At 44.7% G+C, this 24,256-nt stretch overlaps 1 protein-coding gene across 1 annotated transcript in view; it reads right to left on the reverse strand.

Annotated features, from left to right (window-relative positions):
• Positions 1 to 23,860, reverse strand: part of LOC147448197 (uncharacterized) — a 49,163-nt gene extending 25,303 nt beyond the window's left edge. Inside the window, exons 1-2 of the mRNA XM_086524074.1 lie at positions 23,350 to 23,860; positions 8,487 to 8,568 (exon numbers count right to left, since the gene is read on the reverse strand). Of these exons, the coding sequence (XP_086380200.1) occupies positions 8,487 to 8,568; positions 23,350 to 23,597 (330 nt within the window). The 5' untranslated portion in view covers positions 23,598 to 23,860. The remainder of the gene's footprint in view (positions 1 to 8,486; positions 8,569 to 23,349) is intronic.
• Positions 23,861 to 24,256: the final 396 nt, after the last annotated feature.

Genomic DNA, 24,256 nt, shown 5'->3' on the forward strand with positions numbered 1-24,256 from the left:
GAAGTTTGTGATACGTCTCTGAAACTGGCTAGCCTCTCCCCTCATGGGGCTCTCTCTGTGTCTGTGAATCTCGAGCAAAAACAATGCCAGGCATCTCTGGTCCTCGTACCCCATGACTCTAGAGAGTGGTCCAAAGCTCTCTCTGAACAAGCAGTGAAAGCGGCCTCGTATCTCATAGTAAAATGGGCAGTGGCATGTGTAATGCAACTCTGTCTCAAGCTCCATGTGACATGGGGGACATGTCCTAGCCTCCGATGGTACTCCGTTGTATCTATCAGTCTCGATCCAAAGCTGGTGTGAAGATGTGCGTATCTGGCCAATAGCACATCGTATCCCATGAGATAAGTGGGTGTCCATGTATCTGGGTCTCGTCACAAAGCCGTCCTCCGCAAGCTGCAGAAGATGCTCTCTATAGAAAGCCATCTTCATGCCAGCTCGTGTGCCGGTTGTATCCAAGTCCTCCTAGTGTCTAGCTGAGTCAAAGCCTGGCGGATGAGCTTGGTGATCTCGGACTGTGTAAGAGTCTGAGAGGGTGCATCCAATGAGTACTCGAAGGGGGGCAATCTATCCATGCTGAACCCATGTACCTGAAACCATGATGTCATCTCCCCATACCAGCATGTTCTATCTCCCCGCATAGCTAACTCTCGAGAGGACTCAAGTGCTAGGCGGGCATATCTGTCTCTGAAAAGGTCCCATAAGCGGTCTATGAAGGAGACTGATCTGGTGAGCGCCTAAACCACTAGTGGGGAGGCAGCTAGCTCTCCTCGAATAATGTCATGTGGTACTGAAGCCTTGGCTCTAATAAGCCACGAGATCATAGAGGCCAGAGACTTCTCCATGTCCCCCCATCCATCAATGCGACCCGACCTCCCATGATGGTCCAATGAAGGCCCCCATATCTGAGCTCCATAGAGCAGTGCGGAAGCCACCAAAGTGTCAAAGAGCCACAACTTTGTCCGAGGTTCCTGAAATTGAATATGTGAACACATCCTCTCCAATCCACACAATGCTGCATAGGCTTTGGTCATTCTAGTCGTTGTTGCTCTCCTCAATGAAAAAGCTGGCCACAAATAAGGTAAGAGAGACAAGGCAACCCTCCTTCACCCAATAGTGGAGTGTAGATAGCCCCTCTCAAGCAAGGTGGAACCAAGCGTAAAATACTGTACGTATTCAGTATGTAAGGTACGCGGTCCTGTATGGATTGAGGTTTTAAGGTATGTAAAAATGCGCGTTATTGGTAACAAACCCTTAAAAATTAGGAAAAAAATGAAATTTCACAAGAGAAGCCTACAAATATATAAACTATCACTCTCTACGGCTAAATGAGAAGGCCTACCTGCATTAAACATCAATCAAGTGACCTACCATGGTCCATGATACAAACATGGGACACGATACCAGATTTCAATGATAGCATGACAGACTCAATACCATAAACTTAAAAGCAACATAGCATTGTAAGGTAAGAGACAATGTAGATCATACAAGAGTGAAGATCCAAAGATTAACCAATGATTATCAAAATACTGCAAATACAAAACACAACACTACAATCATCCCAACATGAGAATGACATATCAATCATGACTGATGTCTGATGCCAACTACAAAGCCAACGTCGCGTACCTGATCCGGATTGCCCTGGAGTCTTCACAATCTCGATGACATTGGTGTGAATGTTCCAGAGGGGGTTGGCTTCGCGAGGCATGGTGTTTTCTTCGCAAGAAGGCCGCTCACAGACCTACTCTGCAACTTTTACAGAAACGCACAACTCTCTGCAGTGAATCCAGAGAGTTTTGCCCAAAAAATAAAGCGATGCCCTATCGTTTAATCGAACGCCTAGAAGGCTTGCAACGCGCTGCCGAAATCTTTATAAAAAAAAAAAGACTCCCCTGTACGGATGCAATCCATATGGTATTGATCCGTATTGTACGGATGGCATTCGTACGTACGTACGATACTAGCTTGCTCTGAAGTGCGTACATGTCCCACTACTGATCTATATAATGCCATGATCCCCCAGATCAGCTCTGTGGGTACTCCCATCTACTGTAGTCTGTGCATCAATCTAGCTCTGGAAACTGTGTCGAATGCTTTGCGGAAGTCGACAAAGCTACAATAGATCCGTCTCCCATGTGATCTGCCCTCCTCAATAATGGCTCTGAGTGTCAGAATGTGGTCAAGAGTAGAAAAACTTCTCATGAACCCTGCCTACCCAGCTACGCATATACCCTCCCTCTCTGCCCATCTACTCAGTTGATGCTCAAGAATGGATGTGTACAACCGTGCCAATGTGTGTTCAATCATGATAGTGCGATAATTCCCAAGCTCCATAGGGTCTCCTGACTTGAAGATAGGTACAATAGTAGATAAGCTCCAAGTATCAGGCAGGTCCTCATTGGCACGGTTGACCATCGTTGCTAGAAGCTCTACGAGCAGATCCCTCGCATGTATAAAATGCTCAGCCACTAAGCAACAATGGGCTAAAAAGACCCTAAGGTTCAGCCCATTAAGACTTCCAAAATGCTAAGGTTCCAAAATTCAATGGTTGTGTCCAAAGGTCAACCATGGGGGGAATTGGATGCTTTGTGTGTGTCCCAAAAGTCTTTTCAAATCCCTACATAGGAGGGGGCAAGCCTAGCTTGTAGGGGATGAGAGAGAAAGTCACACACACACACACACAAGCTCCCTTTACACAAAGGGAATGAGGGACACATGTCAGCTCCGTAGCCCAGATGCCCACAAGGTGTACCCAATTCCTATTGGATGGCCTTGGAGGTGGACCAATGAGAATTAGGCTAGAGTAAATCTAGTTTAATTAATTTAAAAACACTTAATAAAAGAACCAATGAGAATTAAGTCCTCTAGAAGACTATTGGATAGTCTCCCAAGGGGTCCAATGAGCATTCAGCAGCCCAATGGCTTGCGTGATTCCTATTGGCCAGGAGGCAAAGGGGTCCAATGAGAGTTTAGTTGAATTATTAAATTACATAAAGCTCTCACAAAAGGGGAAAGGGGGACACATTTCAGAAGGCTATCACTTATACGCTTAATTATCCCATTGGCTGGCCTGGGGAGGTCCAATGAGAGTAGAGCATGAGCAAATAGCAAGAGGGGTCGACCAAGAGAGAGAGGGGGACTGATTTTTGCAAGGCATTATCACACACACACTCACACAATCTCATGTGTGAAGTAAAGAAGACTCTCTCTCCTCAAGCTTTAATGGAAAGCTTATCACCTACTCCAAGCTTGTGAGAAGGGAGGCCTAGACCAACAACTCTTGGCTTTGTGATGCAAATCCAACCAAGAGCCAAGCTTCAATGCATGCTCAACTCCTCTACCATGCTAATTACTAAGCTAAGCTATGCTAATATGAGTGATTAAGTGAGGAGATGTACATCTTTCTCGTAAGAATACTCCTTCTTCCTCTCAATCTACTCTCATACCCTGCTAGCTCTCACCATCTTTGAAGGTGTGTGAGGTCTTGGGTCTGAGAACGAGGATAATTGATGTTGTGTTTGCTAAGTGTTTTGCTTAGTGCATGAAGCTTTCATCTTCATTGCACTAGCTAGTCTTGAAGGAACACAAAGAATTGTATTGTACAATGTCTCTCTTGATGGGAGAAACCATAATACAAAGCCTTTTGGATGGGGGACCGGCTCCATACAAATCCGATCCTCAACTGTTGTCAATAGTTTAATTTCTCTCTCTTTTGAAAGTATTGTTCATGCTATCTAACTAGGTGTTATGCTTTTTGTTGCTCTCTCCACCCAAGCACTCTTGTAATTCTTATTAGGAATCTATTCTAATGGAATGCCCACTATGTTCATGATAATTTCCGCTACACACAAGTTTTTAGGCCATTAAATGTTACATTGGTATCAGAGCACAAGGTTTCTCTTTTCTTGCTCAAGAAGGGAGGTCCTCAAGCTAGCTATAAATGGTTGGTATTATTAATTGCCTGTGAGTAAGTAGAATACGGATTTTTCAGCCTTGCAGTGCGCCTGCCTTCGTGCAGTTAACGGGGCATCACCATTGAGAGCTATGGTCTTAATACTGGAGTCCTACGGGGCTTGCCTACGGCTTAACCACTATTGAGCTATTAGAAGCTTGACAGGAGCCGGTGCTGTTTTGGTGTTGAACGACCCTCTCTTCTATTCCTTGCAATTAATGGTATTCGAGCCACGGGTACATTAGCTTGAGTGCTTTTTCTAAAGGGGTAAAGAGGAGTAGCAACTAGGGCTTGAAGTGCCAAAGTACACCTAAAATGTTTACACCTAAAAGTTCTTAGAATGGCTGACAATAGTAAAGAGAGTGAATTAATGTTGATAACTTTGATTTTGCTAATGAGCAAGCTACTAATGATGCTCTGATGCTTGTTAACTATCTTGTTTCTAGGCTTCAACAAGCCATGGGCAATCCATCCCTCTAAAGTGAAGTGCAACGGCAGCTCCATGCTCATGGGATTCTCCAAGCTCACCACCATGACGAGAGAACACCTAGGAAGCCTCCTTCACTGGAGTGTTCTTTGATGATATTATCATCTACTCTAATTCATTAAACGAACGCAAGCAACACCTCCAGGTAATATTTCAAGTTTTAAGAGAGAATAAACTTTATGTTAATCGAAAGAAAAGTGAATTTTTCTTGCAAGAGATTCAATATTTAGGTCACATTATCTCTCAAGATGGCATCCAAATGGATCCATCAAAGTTAGAGGTAATAAAAGGATGGCCTACACCAAAGAATCTTCATGAACTAAGAAGCTTTATAGGTATGTGTGCATACTATAGACGCTTCATAGAAAAGTTCTCACAAATTGCGGGACCATTACATGACCTAACAAAGAAAAGCGTTAGGTATACATGGTCTGCTAAGGAGAACAATGCTTTCAAAAAGCTTAAAGAAAAGCTTATCTCTCAACACTACCGGATCTCTCAAAACCATTTGAGGTCCAATGTGATGCTTGTGGTGATTGCCTTGGAGCTATTTTGCTTCAAGAAGGGCACGCCATAGGCTATGAAAGTCGTAGGCTCGACCCTGTTGAGCAAGCTCTAGGCATATATGAAAAGGAACTCCTTGCAGTTCTACATGCCTTAGACTCATGGAAGCACTATTTATTGGGGACTCCTTTCATTCTGCGAATGGATCACCAAAGTCTTAAGTACTTCATGACGCAGACCAAGCTCTCCGACAAACAAATGATGTGGGCAAATTTTCTTTCGCAATTTCATTTTCATATTGCTCTCATTGCTGGCAAGCATAATCAAGTAGTTGATGCCATCATGATCATATGCTCTCCGAGTCCTCATCCACATACATACCGAATAGAGTAGGAGAGACAAGGCAGCCCTGCTTCACCCAACAGTGGAGTGAACTAATGTAGATAGCCCCTCTGAAGCGCGTACATGCCCCACTATTGACCTCTATAATGCCATGATCCCCCAAATCAGCTTTGTGCATACTCCCATCTCTTGTAGTTTGCACATCAATCTAGCTCTGGGCAATGTGTCGAATGCTTTGCAGAAGTCCACAAAGCTACAATAGATCCGTCTCCCATGTGATCTACCCTCCTCAATAATGGCTCTGAGTGTCAGAATGTGGTCAAGAGTAGAAAAACCTCTCTGAAGCCTTGCCTGCCCAACTGCGCATATACCCTCCCTCTCTGCCCATCTACTAGGTTGCTGCTCAAGAATGGATGCGTACAACCGTGCCAATGTGTGTCCAATCATGATAGTGCGATAATTCCTAAGCTCCATAGGATCTCCTTACTTGAAGATAGGTACAATAGTAGATAAGCTCCAAGTATCATGCATGCCCTCATACATGGCACGGTTGAACATTGCGGGAGCTCTGCGAGCAGATCCCAGGCATGTATAAAATGCTCAGCCACTAAGCCATCATGATCATATGCTATCACAATCCTCATCCTATCAATGGCCTTCTTCACCATCTCAGCTATGAAAAAAGCACATGTGTGTGGGCATGGCTAGCGGGGGGGGGCGGGAAGATGCGGTTGTCCAGGAGCTGTGTACAAAGATGATGCATACTAGCTCAACGCCTTTGTATAAGTAATGGCACGGGGCGGGGGGGGGGAGTGCTCATGGAAGAGTCGCCATGCCTCACCTGAGTCTTGACTCAAGAATAGCTCGTATAGATCCTGCTCTAGTCGAGCCAAAAATGCCCTCTTCTTCCACCGCACTAGGCGTCGGAAGCATAGTTACCGGGGAACGCGTTCCGCAGGCCCTAGAAGGCCGGATCGCCGTTCCCTCCCCCTCTGCCAAGCTCGAACGCCCCGGAACGTTTTGCCGTTCCGGGTGACCACCTGATACCGGAACGGCCCGAAACGGCCAACTCTCAAAAATGGGAAGAAATAGGCAGTTTTTTGCAAATTTGCAATGAACATTAGGTGTTTTTTTAGTGTGCAAGGACTCAAAAATTAAAATGCACCCCCTCACACCCATTCCCTTCTCGAGCATTATTTGGGTGTTTTTTATGCCTCCCGTTCCGCGTCGTTCCCGTTCCGGACCCCTGGCCGTTCCCCCGTTCCGCGAGGGTCCCCGTCGCCGTTCCCGTTCCGCGTTCCGGGTAACTCTGGTCGGAAGGCAATCCGTGACTGTCTGTGAGTATGTCCCCCAAAAGCCATAGTCATAGGGGACGCCCATTTTTGGGCTTCCCGTCCCCACTTGCCGTCTCACTCTCTTTTTTACAATAAAAATCCATTTGAGCCCCGTACCTCGTCCCCACTCCTTGGGACACGTCCCTTGTGACTATGCCAAAAGCATCTCCCTCTAAAGTCTGGCTCTTGTCTCACGGCACTCCTCATCATACCGGCTATTCTGGGGCCTGCTCCCAAAACGTCATCTCTGATCAAAGGGGGTGTGTGGGTATGCCTCTGTTGCTGCATCATCCAATGTCTATGTCAGTACAGTAGTAAGCTCCTCCAAAGGTCGCCCTGGCTCCTCAGTGCACAGGCATCTATAGGTCCCATCTATGTATACAGAGTCCCTCTCCATGGTGAAGGTGTAACAAGTAAGGGCTGCTCCCCGTGGCATGTCTGCTACACTAAACCGGAAAGAGATGGTCATCGACACAAGCCTCAAGGGCATGATCTATTGCCACACCCACAGGTCTAGGTTCAACTGTGAGATCTTGGATACTAGAGATAAAGCTCGGCTGTGCCATGACATAATCCATTGTGCTAGCTCCATGTCTGTGTGGAAAGCATGTAAAACCTCCCACTGTGGGAAATCTCTGTAGGTCATTCAAGATGGCCAGTCCATGTGCAGTCCCCATGTCTATCAAGTGTCGTCCATAATCAGTATACTCCACATCCTGTGATAATCTAGACAGGCCCATCTCTACAACATCCAGCTCCCTCAACATCTCCTCTGAAGTATCATAAAATATTGTTTTGTGATGGGCAATCCTAGCATTGAAGTCCCCTAGGATGATCATTCACCATCTCTAGTGAACTCCCATATGTCATCATCCAAAGTAGAAAAGGGGGACTGTCCCCTAGGTGGTGCATATACTAACGTACTCGGAGAAAGTAGCAAATAGCAATGTAGAGATATCTACCTGTCTCTTCCCTTTATCTCACCCACATGTACCTAGCTTGCTCATCCCTGCGGGCTATATGTATCAATGGCTGCAACTCCTCCCTGAATAAAACTGACACTCCCCCTGAGCCACGTCCTCTATGCTCTGATCAGGTCTCCTTTCTGCAAGTTTTCTCCCATTTGTATCCGCTAACAGTTGGCATAGACTGCCCAGGGGCTTGATGTGTCTCAGAGTAGAAAATGATGTCCCTCCCAGTAAAACTATCCTCAAAGCATCCACATCAAGGCGTAGAGATCCATTACAATTCCAAATAGCAACTTTGAGTGCGGTCCCATAGGTGTCGCACCGTCATGTGGAGCGTCGTTCCAATATCACCACTTTTCCATCTCGGTAAAAAGCAATCTTACCTTTTGCCCTTGCTGCTCTAATATTCGGCATTACCTCCTGCATATGAGCGATCTGCAAGAGGGTGAGGTCATCTCCGAGAAAGATGCCCGTCTTCTTAAGACTTGGTCTCTTCTTCAAAAAGTCCTTCGCTTCCATGGAGGGAAAACGAAGGATGAGTGCCCTTTCTTTCGAGGAGAGAGAGAGAGAGAGAGAGAGAGAGAGAGAGAGCCCTGAGCACACATAACATGGATATAAGCAAGCATTGGCACACTACACACTTTAAAAGAGTGACCCAAAACTTCTCAAACAAGCAATAAGCAAGAAACAGTGTAATGCACACAGTTAAAAAGGCCTAACCGAGAAAACCAAATCTCCTTAAAATACCACGATCTGCCTAGGGCATGATGACACAAAATCCACTTTATTTAAATTCTTGGTTAATCAAGTAAGAGCAAGCCAAGCAAACACAGATGAAAACACATCATCACCCTTGCAAAAGTGAAAAGGACTTTGCAAAGTGAGAAAAAACTTACATATCTATCATTCCTGGCTAAAGATTGCCGTAAAAAGAAACGGTGGCAGAATATGATGGCAGTAGCTATTGTGACTTGTGGCCTGGAAAAAGAAAAATTTAATGCAAGTCAATGATTAAACCTGACCCTTACCCTCTCTTTTGGGCTCTACCTGTGAATTGTCCAAGAGGAATTTAACAAAGCTGAAACTCCACATCCTGTTTCTATCTTTCTATCACATGCACGATTTCAAGGAACATTCTTGCATGTGCTTCATGCACAACCAAAAAGAAATGTGACAGAAAAGTGATACATCCTTCTTTTACCTGCACCTTCCCAACATCTCATTAAAGGACTACTTGCCAAATAACAGTTCTTATGTTGTTCATGCCACTTTTTCACACTATACTTGGCTGTTCTGCCATCGTATTGCATGCAACCCTGGTAGAGATGCTGTCCTTAGTTATTTCCAAAGTGCATCTCAGCTTAGTGACTAATGATCAAATCAGATTTTTTATTCTATATGTGCTCATGCATTAGGTTTGTCTATTAGACAGCTAGACCCTTTTCTATGTGTCCCATGTGTAAACAAATAAATAAGTACACACACACACATTTGTTTGCTATCTCCTGCGGAGTACTTGATTCGATTTTGTACCTACGTGTAACGTTAGTAAGTCACTCCCCTTTCTAAGAAGAGTGGTACATGCACATTACCAAAGTTCTCAATTAACTGTGATACTGCAAAGGCTAACTCCTAGCTTATAACTAACCTGATTTCATTCAAGATAATTCATTACTTGATGTGCTAGATAGACAGAGCTCGGAGGAGAGAAACAAACTGCTGGATACAACAATGAGAGCGAGTACAAAGAAATGATAGCTCTCCAGGTGCTCCAAACACTGTTTAAGCCAAAGTTAAAAAGACTCTTCTTAAGCCTCAAGAGAAGTAATATAATGCTGCGGGCAAGAACCATCCACAAATAAATATTCAAGTTCATAAGACAAATATATATTCAAGTTTATAAGACAAGACTCCGAGATGAAAGGCAAAGAATGACCCTACCCTAACTTCAACTCAAGTCTATCATGGACCTTTTTATGTGATTGAGAAGATCCATGAAGTATATTCTAAACTTCGATTGCCAGACCATTGGACAATTACCATGTGAATTCACTCAAAGGGGGCCAAAAAAAAACAGTTCTAGGCACTCAACCTGAGGTTGAAGAAATAAAACAGTCTCAAATCAAAAGCAAATCCTTGCCCAAAAGGATCAGACACTTGAGAGAAGACTACTAGAGGTGTCTTGCAAAGTTCATGGACTAAATTGATCTCAGGCTTGATCAGCTTGTATCATGACGCTTTTAGACTTGAAATGTTGCTCGGTGATTCTATTTGCAATTTTTGACTGGTTAATATGCCACCGCACTGCACCTTGAATGACTCATGGGTACTTTACATCACATCTTGGAGCCATTGATCGCTCCTAAGAATCTCCAATCAGACCTTGTTAGTCTATTCAATAAATTTCCAATGGAATATCTACATGCAGTGGGGTGTACATAGAAAATATGACTTGGGCGCGTGGTGGTGGTTGGGGGGGGGGGGCGGGGGCGGCTGTATACAAGATAACTCATAAACAAATGGGCTGGGAATATTAACAGCCTCTTGCCTGCCCCTACTGAAAATCACCCCAACGGAACACAACCTTAGAGCATGTCAAAGACCAAACCAAGGGAGAACGGCTACAGAGAAGCCCTCACTCCCGAGATCTAGATATTACCTAGATTTGGATTTGAACCAGCTGTTTTCAATGGATATAGTAAGTGTCAAGAGTGGCAGTGGAAGATGGGACGGATATGGCTAAAAAACAGTGGGAACAAGTGCACAACCTTTTGAATCAAAAATAGCAAACAGCAGCAACCTCCGAGAGCAACCCCGTCACAGTGATCTTGTGATCTCCTAGATCTGCAAGGTACGTGCTATTTTGGAGTCGCCTAGGGCAGGAGAAGAGAGATCCATAACACAAGGGACCCAGAAAGAGAGAGAGAGAGAGAGAGAGAGAGAGAGAGAGAGAGAGAGAGAGAGAGGGGGGGCGATCTTGGAAAAAAAGAGAGAAAAACGTTGGAGAGAGAAAGCATTGCTAGAGAGAGAAAACGCTACAGAGATACAAAGAGGCCCAAAAACTTTGGCTCTGATTGCAAGTACACAAAAAATGATACAATTGGGGTGGACACCACCCCCCCCCCCCCCCCCCCCCTCCCTTCCCTACATAGAGGGACCCAGATTGCCCAACCTCCCCATTAAACCCCACAATCCTAAAAAAAATAAAAACGGGGCCCTGTAGGTGGAAATCAAAGGCACAGGGTATCTGGAAAAATACCCCCAACATAGGGCCACAAAGAGGCAAACTATGAGACACAAAATGACAAAGCCACCTCACATAAGCCAGGCGCAGCCACAAAACAGCCCTTACTTTCCTAAGATCAGACCTTGGGAGATATTTGTTAAGAGTTTTGGCATCTCAAGTGAACTGCCTAAATCAATCCCATTGTTTATTTTGGCTTTTAGGTATTTATTTTACTTATTTGTCAAAGTCTGGGTAGGGCAATTTACTGAGGTGGGTATATATGTGACCCCTTGCCCCCATTGTACATTGTATCAGTTATTCATTGCCAAGGTTGATCAGTTTAGGAGACTCGTGGTTTCTCACCTTGGTCTTACATCGTCGACTATGACATGGTATCAGAGCTTCGTGCTCTGTGACCTTGGTGGAGCAAGGTGGATCGTTGAGAAGAAACCGAGAAAGCCCTCACTCTTTGCCGGCGGCGTCCATCCTCCTCTACCAGACGGCCTCTCAAAACGCTGGGCGTTTTATTCTATTGCTGCCCACCCCGTCAAACTTTGCCCCTGCAGTAGCCTATGTTTTGAAATGTTAACTGCAAAACCACCTCCCCATACGGCGTCGTTCTCTACCGCCCCTATGGCCTTGTGTTTCAGAACGCCCGATGGCTGTGGTCCTTGGGCGACAGCAACAGGACCCTCTAATCCTCCCTACATGCTGCGTTTTGAAACGCAGGCAGCGCTAGGAGGCAGCGCTACTGACAGGGACCCTTCAACGTTTTAATATGTTAGTCTCCGGCAAGCCCATGGACGACGACAACCCTCTCCCCATTCTTCGCAGCGATGACACGTCTCTTGACTAAGACTCAATGTTTTAAAACGTTGTAGATGTGGAAGAGGAGGGTGGTTACGAACGACGAGAGGGAAAAGTTCTCCCTAGGATAGTGGCTTGCAAGGAGGGATTCTAGAGCAGCTTTGGGGAGGTGGCGTTTTGTACCGGCTTGGAAGGAGAGGTGTGAGAGTGGATTGGCTCAAGGCGAAGTGGCTTGGTGGAATTGTTGCGGCAGTGGAATTGTTGCGGCCACCACCTAGAGTGCAAGAAGGAACCCAAAGATTTCAAGATCTTGCAACTTAAGTATGCCCCCCCTTGCTCGAGCACCAACGACATCGACCAAAACCAACTATCGGCTATGGAAAGCACATCAACCATCCAGTTAGCGGCCTATGCACGGGCAAAGTTCTCAAGGAAACCGACAAATTGTTTGGCTTGGGATTATGAAGCCAAAAGCAAATGTACGAGTTCGCTAGAGGACAATGGCAAAGGCAAGCTTAAATTAGTACCAGTACTCACTTAGCTGCCTCGGTCCCCACAAGGTCCGACCACAGTTGTTATAAATGTGACACGACGCATTGTTTGAATCGGGAGTTTGAAGCCAAAGACAAGAGCAAGAACTCACAAAGAGACAAAGACAAAGGCAAGCAAGACAGGGATTACGGTAATAAAGATTTGACAGAGGAGATCGGCTGTCACAAACTGGTGACGTGGTAGTCACCCACACACACACACACACACACCCCCTGCAGGCTAGCTGACTGCTGACGTCGCAGAGAGTACGAAAAGGCTGACATGGCAGCCAATACGGAACGCCCAAAAAATGCATTATAACCAGTTGACGTCGCAGCAGCGTACGGAATCCAGTTTTTTGCGTTCACTTGTTGACGTGGAAGAGCGTACGGATTTCCGCAGATTGCACTGACAGCTTTTGTTGGCAGATTTTTTATCAGTTGATTTTGGGACAGTTGCTTTTTAATTTTAAAAGCTTTTGGGGCTCTGCTTTAAGCATCCCTTGTAATCTTTATAAGTGGCCTTAGGGGTTCACTTCTCAGAGCATCTCGACACAGAGTCTCAGAGCGAGCACCCGCGGGCTCAATTGTACTTTGCTCAAAGATTAATATAAAAATAAATACCGAAAGGGGCGCCAATCTTTGGGGCCAATACCTCTTGGCACAGAACTAAGCCGGGCCGTGTGGTTTCTCTAGTGAACTATGAACACATTTGAAGTGAATATCTGCTGTGTCGCAATAAAATCTTGACTTGGGGTGTCCAAGTTTGTTACAGTGGTATAAGAGCACGGCCGATTTCTCTTCTATCGAGAAATCAGATCCCTTTTCTCGCGACACTTATGGATTCAGACAAGAATCGATCGACTTTTTCTGCATTCGTTGATGCGGGAGGAGACCACGCAAAAGATTTAAACGGATTAACAGAGGAAAAGTACGGGCCACCTCGGCCTACTCAGTATGACCTTCAAGAGATGTAGCGTCGACAGCAGGTTGACGAGTACACAAAGCAAATGATTAAATTTGGGAAAGACCCTCACTTTGCAAAATTTTTGTCTCAGCAATCCATCGCTGAAGTGCACACTTCAGTGGCAGAAAGCCCCCGAACCACCAATCAAGCCGGCAATCAAGAAACCTCTTTCTCAAAGGATGTTTACAGAACAAGAACTTCAAGAGGTGGTTCAGACTCAGATCAGTCAGCTTTTGGACGCGAAAAATCAATCCAAATAGCAATTGAAAAAGCGCAAGAAGGGGACTGACTACCCTGGTTATTTGGGCCGTCAATCTTCTTTTGCATTTGCAAGAAAGCAAAAGAAGCGTGTACGCTTTGAAGCACTACCCAGTTCTTCTTCTTCCTCTTCTTCTGACAGTTCTTCTAGCTCTTCTGACTCTAGCGAGGAGGACAGAAAGGGCAAAAAGCGAAGCAAAAAGCAAAGCTTCGAAAAAGGCAAGAAAAAGGCAAAGAAACTCAAATTCCGCCCAATTTTTGATAGCTCTACGGAGGAGTCATCCTCTGACAGTTCGGACTCCGATGACCATATGTTTTATACAAAGAAGAAGCACTTCTACAGAGCCAACCAATATGACTTCCTTGAAGACAAGAACAAGAAAGCAAAAGAATTTAAAGAAGGTGGACAGTCGATAAAACTTGAATCCTTTTCTGGATTCCGAGATGCTCCGAGGGCTTTGGCCTTCATCCAGCAGTTTGGCATAGCCTTCTCTGGAGGGCATTACTTAGAGCACTCCAAGATTAGGAGGGCTGCATCTTTTCTCAAAGGAAATGCTCGAACATGGTGGTCCACTCTTCTTCTAAGGAAAGAAGCTCAAGTCAAGTGATTCACATTTAAAAGTCTCTTCATTCTTCTTGGCTGACCCGGAAATACGAACCGGCTATAAGAACCGATTAGAACCATCTTCGGATGACCAAGGGAGATTCTTTGGACCCTTATTGCGAGAGGTTTTGGGACTCTTTTCTGCCAACCTCTTCATTTAAGGTCACCTTTAAGGAACAGATTGAGCGGTTTTGTTGCGGACTCCCTATAGAGAAGCGAGACTACTAACTGCCTTGAACAAAAGTCGAATTCTTTTCAAGAATTAATGGGTCATGCGAAATGGGGTTTCTCGATACATTCGGGAAATTTGACTTACCCCACTGATGAGATCTTGACTCAGAGAACCAGACAGACCTCCAACAACGAAAGTAGAAAGAAAAAAAGTTCAGGAGACAAGAAGGATACACAACCCTGACTGACTCTTCGAGAAAGGGTAAACTATATCAAAGAGAGAAAGTGTTTTGGTTGCAGGGGACAAGGGCACATCTCCGGAAAGTGCCCCAAAAAGGCACAACAAGGAACGATTGAAGACAGGCCAGAGAGTTCGAGAGCAACAGAGGAACGTGGCATAAAAGGGATGAAAACAGAACTGGTACCGGATTGCATGGATACTGACCCAAGCCTGATAGATGATAGTACAGAACTTTGCCGAGCTTGGGGCAAAGTGAAAGATCAAGAAGCCCTTGTATTCTTCGACGGAGGAGTCAAGGCCAACTTCATTTCACCTAAATTGGCGGTGCGGCTCGAGATTACACCCGACAGGATGGAACCACCAACAGAGGCAGTTCTAGCGACGCCCGAATGGGACATAGCCATTGCACCTGTCATTGGCAAACTTCAGTTGCATTGTCGGGGGTATTTACTATTTAGGGTACGAGGACTTCTACATCATGCCTTTGGAAGGCTATGACATCTTCCTAGGAGTCCCTTGGTACCATAAGAACAACGCCGTGGTCGACTATCTAGCAAAGAAAGCAACCTTGACGAATGAAAAGGGCCGAAAAATTGTACTTGATGTAAAAAACTGAAGGGCGAGTCCGTCCCTATTGTATCGGCTTCGACCATTTCCAAATTAATGAAATCCAGTCTTTTTGTTTACTCGATCTATTTGAAAGAGTTGAATGATGAACACAAAACGAACATGCCTGAACTTGACAAAAAACACCAAAATTTTCTCCACACACATGCTGATTGTTTCTCAGAGGGCCTGCCAGGCAAGTTACCCCCATCTCGTCCTAGGGATTACACTATTGATCTGTTTCGTGGAAGCACACCACCGAACCGCCCACCTTATCGTGTTAGCCGAGCCCAGAACGAAGAGATCATGAACCAAGTGAAAGATCTTGAAAAGGGTCTTATCCATAGTACTTCACCCTACTGCTCTCCGATGTTGTTGGTATTAAAGAAAGACGGATCTTGGAGAATGTGCATTGATTACAAAGCTCTCAATAAAATCACAATCAAAAACAGATTTCCGATTCCAACGATCGATGATATTCTCGACCCACTTCAGGAATGCTCTTGCTTCTGAACCAAGTGAAAGACCTTGAAAAGGGTCTTATCCAGCCGAGTACTTCACCCTACTGCTCTCCGGTGTTGTTGGTATTAAAGAAAGACGGATCTTGGAGAATGTGCATTGATTACAAAGCTCTCAATAAAATCACTATCAAAAACAGATATCCCATTCCAAGGATCGATGATATTCTCGACCGACTTCACGAATGCTCTTGCTTCAGCAGGATTGATTTGAAAAGCAAATATCAACGGATCAAAATCGCTCCGAGAGATGTCTACAACACAGCCTTTCGAACAAGTTTCGGTTTGTATAAATTTTTGGTGATGCCTTTTGGCCTTACCAATGCTCCAGCGACTTTCAACCGAATGATAAATAGGATTTTCCGAGAGTATCGATCTTTTGTCAGCACTTTCTTTGATGACATTATAGTCTTCTCCAAGGATGAAGCAGAACATAGACACCATCTGCTACAGGTCTTTCAGGCATTGCGTGATCACAAATTAGTTATCAATGCCAAAAAGAGTAAATTTTTCTTGCCGGGGATACACTTTCTGGGACACATCGTCTCAGCAACTGGAGTACAGATGGACCCGGCCAAGATTGACACTATACGTGACTGGCCAGATTTGCAAAATGTTCATGAAGTTAGAAGCTTCTTGGGCTTGTGTTATTACTACCGGCATTTCATTCGAAAATTTGCAGAGGTAGCTTCTCCTTTGCACATTTTGACTCAGAGAGGAGTCCCTTTCTTGTGGGGACCGACAGAGGTGACTGCCTTTCAGACACTTAAAGAAAAACTGACTACTGGACTAGTGTTGACAAAGAGCTATTGGCAGTGATCCTGCTCTTACTCAGTGGCGACATTACCTACTCGGAATCAATTTCACGGTCTTTACTGATCATCAAAGTTTACGCTACTTCTTGTCACACAAGCAGCTTTCGGAAAAGCAGATGCCGTGGGCTAACATCTTGTAACACTTTCACTTCCAGATTGTCCATGTTCAGGGACAAAAAAACTTGGTGGCGGATGCATTGTCTCGGAAGCCCCTGGTCTTGGCTATTTCCATGATTCATCACAGAAGCTTCAAGGACATGGTTGATCAATACGCCATAGATCCGGACTTTTCCGATGTATTCACTCAAATACAGACTGGGAAGGTAGTACCACGATATTCCATACGGAATGGCTACTTGATGAAGAAAACGATGTTGTGCGCCACACAACCGTTGAGGGAAAAGGTTTTGACAGAGTGTGATTGTCCACCTTTTACGGGTCACCGCGGCATCGACACCACCTTGAAAGGTGGGGAGTGTTACTTCTTTTGGCCGAGACTCAAGAAAGATGTGGATGAATTTGATTGCAGTTGTTTAGTATGCCAGAAGGTCAAGTTTGACAGGCATAAGGCACGGGGATTACTACAACCTTTACCCATTCCCACCTGCCCCTGGGAAAGTATTGCAATGGATTTCAATTTTGATCTCCCAAAGACATAGAGTGGGCATGATGGCATTTGGAGTGTCATCGACAGATTGAGCAAGCAAGCTCACTTCGTTCTAGTGAAGAAAACAATCAAGCCGGATCATTTAGCAAGATTGTTCATTGCACAGATTTTTCGACTACATGGCATGCCTGAGAAAATAGTCTCCGACAGAGATCTTTGATTCACGAGTTTGTTTCGGAGGGCTATTTGGGAGAACATTGGCACACGGTTGCAGTTCTCGTCATCATTCCACCCGCAGACAGATGGCTAATCTGAGATTGCAAATTCAGTTGTTCTGGATTTATTGAAGTCTTACATCTCCGATCAGAAGACTCAATGGGAAAAATATTTGCCTTTGGTGGAATTTGCCTACAACAACACCATTCACTCTTCGACGGGGAAGGCGCCATTTGAGATCATTGAAGGTGCTCCAAAGGTTCCACCCTTCCTTAGCACTAAAGCTAAGATTTTTGAAGCCGACCAGTACACCAGGGACTTGGACACTGCTTTTGCCAAGGTCCGAGAGGCTTAAGCGAAATCTCAAAAACGACACAAGAAGGCAGCAGGTCGACATCGACGAGATTTGTAATTAAAGAAAGACGATTGGGTGCTCTTACGTTTTGAAAAGGCACGCCTAGGAAAACGAAAAGGAAAGGAGCGGCTTTTTCCAAAGCTTAGCATTGTTAAAGTTTAGGCATCTCAAGTGAACTGCCCAATGTGTCCCATTATTTAGTTTGGCTTTTAGGTATTTATTTTACTTACTTGTTAAAGTCTTGGGTAGGGCAATTTACTAAGCTTGCTATATAAGCAACCCCTTGCCTCCATTGTATACACATTCAGTTATTCATTGCCAAGGTTGATTGGTTCAGGTGACTCTCTCTCTCTCTCTCTCTCTCTCTCTCTCTCTCTCTCTCTCTCTCTCTCTCTCTCTCGCCTTGGTCTCTACGCTTCAGCATCGTCGACTTTGACATGGTATCAGAGCAAGTCGGTGATCCTTGAAGGCCTTGGCTTGGTGGAGCAAAGTAGAGAAGAGCATCGAAGAACCCTTTCTCTGCTAGCGTTCCAAAACGCTGGCCGTTTGTAAGTGCCCCAAGCCGGCGCCGGTCCGCTGGCCATTTGCGAGTGCCCCAAGCCGGCGCCAGTCTCCTCCACATTGTTCCTGCGAGCGTTTCAAAACGCTCTACCGTCAGCCCCTACTGTCCCCTCTCCTCCGTTTTGAGACGTGTCACGTTGGCTTAGCAGCGTTTTCACACTCAGCCGACGATGCTACCTCCCCTCCACTGCCTGTGCGCGTTTTCAAACGCTGCCTCAAGCAGCCAGTCTCGCTCCCCTTGACCCTAGCGTGTTGAAAAACACTGCAGTAAACAAAGCCGAGCCCCCCCTCCTGATTTGCGTTTTGAAACGCTACATAAAGAAAGGAAGTATTGAGGATTTGTTTTGGCATAGGCTTGACCTCCTAAAACAATGACGGTTTTGGGGAGTGTTGGTAGTGAAAATGCACATGCAACGATGCATGCACAGATTGGCAAGTCTGTTGTCCGAACCTTCAGTGGGACCGGTGCTTCAATGGATATTATTGTCTAGTGAGAGGGCGTGACAGGCGACAGAGAGGAATTGGTGGCACGGCAAAGGAGTTTTGTTGGAGCGGCTTGGGAAGAGCAGCAAAGGAATGTGTGGACACCCGACAACCAACTAAAAGCTATGGATAACGGATCGTCAACCATCCATTTAGCTGCTTGTACACCAACACAGTTCTCAAGGAACCCGGCAATTTGTTTGGCTGGAGTTTATGAAATCAAAAGCAAATAGAGGAGTTCGCTAGAGGACAACAGCAAAGGTCAGTTGGACACCGATGGCAGTACCAGTACTCAACTAGCTGCCTCGATACCCGAGAGGTACAATCACACTAGTCATGATTGTGATTCGACACTTTGTTTGGCTTGGGAGTTTGAAGCCAAAGGCAAAAGCAAGAACTCACAGACAGACAAGGACAAAGGCAACTGGACAGAGATTACCGTAGTAAAGATTTGACAAAGGAGATCGACATGGCACACGTGGCGGTGTCCACAATGGCCTCGACATCATATTTCTAGTCAAATGACAAGTGTCACCACTAGCTTCAGCTAGAGAGAGGCTTGTGAGTGGTAGCGAGGGGTAATCACAAGCTCCCCATAAGTAATTTGGACCCTTGTGTTGGAGTTCAAGTTATTGGTGTTTGGACACGTAGGTCATAGTTCAATGCACATGCGTCTGGCAGGGAACCAATCAGACGTCTAAAACACTATGGATGGGCTAGCCAATTCATTGTTGTTGGTCAAATTATGGACAAGATGTGTTCCAACAATTCATTAGCCTGGAGTTTTATATTTTGGACGTGATGTGTTCACAGTTCACGAATGGGGATTACTGGACGTAGTATGGTCTACAGTTCAAAGTTTCTACAAAGACAACCAATGCTCAAGATGGCATTACTTTCAGGTACAAAGTTAAGGAGAGAAACACCGAGGTGTATCCACTATCCCGACCAGTGCTGGGGTGTCCATGGTAGCTTCTTCATCGACTTGGTCTCACTATTTATGTCCACTATGAGTTGCAGAGAGGGTGTTAAAGTTTAGGCATCGCAAGTGAACTGCCCAATGTGATCCCATTATTTAGTTTGGCTTTTAATTTACTTAATTGTCAAAGTCTTGGGTAGCGCAATTTACTAGGCTTTCTATATAAGCAACCCCTTGCCTCCATTGTACACACATTCAGTTATTCATTGCCAAGGTTGATTGGTTCAGGTGACTCTCTCTCTCTCTCTCTCTCTCTCTCTCTCTCTCTCTCTCTCTCTCTCTCTCTCTCTCTCTCTCTCTCTCTCTGTGTGTGTGCCTAGTCTCTACGCTTCCGCATCGTCGACTTTGACAAGCATGAGGTATTATGGCCCTGTCCAGATAAAAGAAAAGATAAATGATGTCTCCTTTAGACTCAAGCCGCCCAATACTTGGAAGATTCACAATGCATTCCATGTGAGTCTATTGAAGCCTTTTAAAGGCATGTGCCAGTTGATGGGGAGCCTGATGAGCAACCAAAAGTGGAGGAAAGCGAGGAGATACTCGTTCCAGAACACATTTTGGCACACAAGGAAAGAAAGATGAAAGGTAAAGTGATTCGGCGGTTCTTGGTTAAATTCAAGAACTATCCTGCATTGGATGCGAAGTGGATGGAGGACGACTTAGAATCCCAAATTCAGCGAGGGTGAATCTAGTGCAGCGGGTTTGCACAAGAGGGGAGTTACTCCGCTCCTTTGTCAACAGATTACCCCGATTTTTGAATAAGGTCACTGATGTCTTCTTTGAGTTTCAAGGATACTAATGGCCTGACTAGTATTCTGTTGTATGACTTTATGACAGGAATTCCCGAAAAAGAATATGATTGATTTGTACTTGACTTGTTTGAGTGCAGGAACTGAAAGACGAAATGACTACAACATTTCGGTCTCATAAATCTCTATAGACATGATTGCAATAAGGATTAGTTAATCGGGCATCAGTGAGGTCCGGAACGGATCTAGATGCGATTACTAAACACGTTGCCGATGGTCATGGTCTGAGTTTTGGAATGAATTTTTCTGTGATTTGTCATGTGATGTCCTGTGAGGTGACTGTCGTTTGGTGCAAGTGCTAGCTGTGTCGTGTCTAGTACCTCAATACTAACAGTCAGTGTCTACTAAGACAGTATATGGCTCTGTCTGTTTCGCAGACGTAATTGAGGGCGATTACAATTCTTTCAAGAGGGGGGTATGTCACAAATTGGTGACGTGGCAGAGCCACCCAGACACAAACACACCTTGCAGGCTGGCCGATGTGCCAGCAACGTATGGAATCCCGCTTTTTGCGTTGACTTGTTGACGTGGCAGAGCGTATGGATTTCCGTAGATTGTGCTGACAGCTTTTGTTGGCAGATTTTTAATCGGTTTATTTTGGGACAATTTCTTTTTATTTTTAAAAGCTTTTGGGGCTTTGCTTTTAGCATCCCTTGTAATGTTTATAAGTGGCCTTAGGGGCTCACTTCTCAGAGCATCTGGACGCAAAGTCTGAGAGTGAGCACCCGCAGGCTCAATTGTACTTTACTCAAAGATTAATATAAAAATACATACGAAAAGGGGCGCCAATCTTTAGGGCCAATACCTCTTGGCGCGGAACTACGTCGGGCCATGTCGTCTCTCTTGTGAACTATGAACTAATTTGAAGTGAATCTCTGCTGTGTCGCGGTAGAATCTTGACTTGGGGTGTCCAAGTTTGTTACATCGGCATGGCACATGTCGTGGCGACCACAAGGGCCACGACACCAAATTTCTAGTCAAGAGGGCAACTGCCGCCACTAGCTTCAGCCAGAGAGAGGCTTCTGAGTGGCAGGGTCCTAATTAATTATACGTAGCACTTCTTGCCCCTCTCTTGTGTTGGAGTTCAAGTTATTGGTGTTTGAACCCCTGGGTCCGAGTTCAAGGCATATGCATCTGGACAGGGTGTGTTCCATAGTTCATTATCTTGGAGTATTTTGGACGTGATGTGTTCATAGTTCACGAATGGGGATCCTTGGACATAGTGTGAAATAAGCTCCATAGCCCCCCACTTTGTACAAGAGCCTCTGATCTGTCTCCAAACAAAACCTTAGTAGCCACGGTACGAGACGAGACGTTTAATACGCAGTATACAATATGCGTACTAGACGTATTTTTGAGGATCAAAAATAGAATACATCAACTTTTTACATATAATAATTTTAATAAGGACAAATGAAGCGGGTCATGCACCTCCTCAATGACTCTTCAATGTTTAATCATAGCATACAAAAACACCGTGAAGCTCTAAACACACTTGATCAACTAGCAAAAGACATTAGAATAGAATATGTTTTGAGTAAAAAAACGCTAGAATAGAAAACGTTATGAGACGTACTGTACGTTTCAATATGGGACGTCCCGTCTTATAAATAAAGTACGCGTATTATAGCTGCTATGAATAAAAATGCATCTTCATACTGCCTTAGATCGTGCATCAAATCATGAGAATAAATCATGTGCCTAACAACACCACCCTTAATAATCCAATCTCGAGAGTCGAGAAGAGTAAACTCCCGCTCCAAAGATATCTGATCCTGTGGGATCCCCATCTGTGCGATAAAGAGTATGTTCCTCGCGAGCCTCTAGAATCTCCATACCTTTGGGACAAGACTCCTCTTGCTGATCCATCATCTCCACCACTGATTCATAATCTCCTCTAGTATGTTCCTCGCGAATCTCCATACCTTTGGGCCCAGACTCCTCTTGCTGATCCATGATCTCCACCATCGATTCATAATCTCCATGGGTTTGGGAGTGGGAAGAGGTACACATGCACTAGATATGCCGTCCCATGATGCTCCTAATCTCATGAGGGTCTATGGCATATGCTGCTATGGATTACGACCATATAAGGATTCCGCAATGGAAAAGAGGTTGTGACAACCTTCACACCCAAGGTACGATCTACGTCTTACAGAAGTACCACGATTGCAACCTTGCACATACATTGTTAATCTCTTGGCACTTTTCAAAGGACAAACCCTTGAAAAGTGGAGGCGAGTTTCAAGAGGAACGAAAGGCTCAATCCTTGCTTCCATAGTACCTACATAGATTGAAAGAGGAATTTTGAGCTTGATGCAAAATGGTAAACCTACCGTGTGGTTCACAGGAAACTATAAAAACCTTAGAAAACAAATAAACTCGATAGCCTCTTGTGTCAAATCCACATCTTTTGGAGTGCACACATTTCCCAATTCATGGCTGCCTTGCCCTCTTTAATAGAGAATGAAATTTTCTTGTTATTCTAACAAAGAAAACTCAAACGTCCTATCCACATCTGATAACACTCAATGCACTTACACATGATCTAGAACTTCTATAGGAGAACCTCTATCAAGCCCTTTACTGTTTTTTTTGCTAAAAGTAAGCATCACCATGGTTTTCATTTGAGAAAATAGTCAGAGAAAAGAAGCTCAAAAAATGCCAGATCAAATAAATAAGAATGTAACACTAAGTAAATAATCCCTCCAATCAACATCTAGCCAAATGTTGGCAATATCAAAATCCAAATAGAGAATGATGACTTAGTTAGTAAAAGAAAAAGAAAAATGGGAAAGAAAGCACAATGCAAAGTTGCAAACACTGCACAGTTGAGAATTTACTCTCGTGTTACAAGTAGAAGTAACCAATAATCCGAATAATCATGTTTGATAGCAACCATAAACCCAAGATATGAACAAACACCACTCTCCGCTCCATGCTATTACCCAAGACTTCGAATAAACTTCCTCCTCTCATTGTGGAAGTAGGGCTTTTAGAACTTACAGTTTCAACTGCCTGCCAAGCTTTTGCATGAAAATACAATAGGATTTGCGGAGAGCAGCTTCATGTACGGGTGAAATGCCATTTTCTCCGCACGAAGAGCACTGGTCCACCTGCGCTGCACAAAAATGCCAGCAACTTGAGCTCCGGTCTATACAAGCGGTAGTATCTCCACCTTGTTGTCTACTGTCCAGCATCTCATGGTCAACATGAATGGTAGTATCTCCGTCTTGTAGCCGACTGTCCAGCATCTCTCTCTCTCTCTCTCTCTCTCTCTCTCTCTCTCTCTCTCTCTCTCTCTCTCTCTCTTCGACCAGAATTTGTGAGTGCCCAAAAGCGCTCAAAAGGGCAAGCTAACCAAACTCGCTCTGCCGAGCACCTTCCGAAAGAGCAGAAGTAGCGTGTGCAGGAAAACGAACGCCATGATCTAAGTAGCGAACCCAGCATCCAGCGTCCTTCCAAACTGTCAGTCACGAATCAGCAGCAACAATAAGTTGGAGGGACACTAATAACTAGAATGGGTAGCGTTTTACACAAAACCTTTTCGATTAATGATTTTGAAAATGTATAAGACCCCTGTAGGTCATTTTGGATATGGACTTTTATGATATACCCCCCTGCCTATAATAATTACCTTGATGGTGTCCAGTGATGGTGCCTGCAATATTATTCTGGAAAAAAATCACCATGTGATTCCTTGTAGGGTACCATTGTCCATGCTTGAGGCAGGCGGGTGTTGCATCCTGCCGACCTCTTCGCCCTACTAGATCCCTCCTTTTCATTTTAGTTTTTTCATTGCACGCAAAATCCGCATTTGATTCGTCTACTTTTCTTTTTTTTTTACGTAGGCACGTATTACCAATACTACCTACTTACTTGTTCTTTGCACTTCACTTTTATTAAATTTAGT

Source organism: Adiantum capillus-veneris, chromosome 11 (assembly GCF_014529385.1).
Source record: "Adiantum capillus-veneris isolate H3 chromosome 11, ASM1452938v2, whole genome shotgun sequence".
Taxonomy (NCBI): Eukaryota; Viridiplantae; Streptophyta; class Polypodiopsida; order Polypodiales; family Pteridaceae; genus Adiantum; species Adiantum capillus-veneris.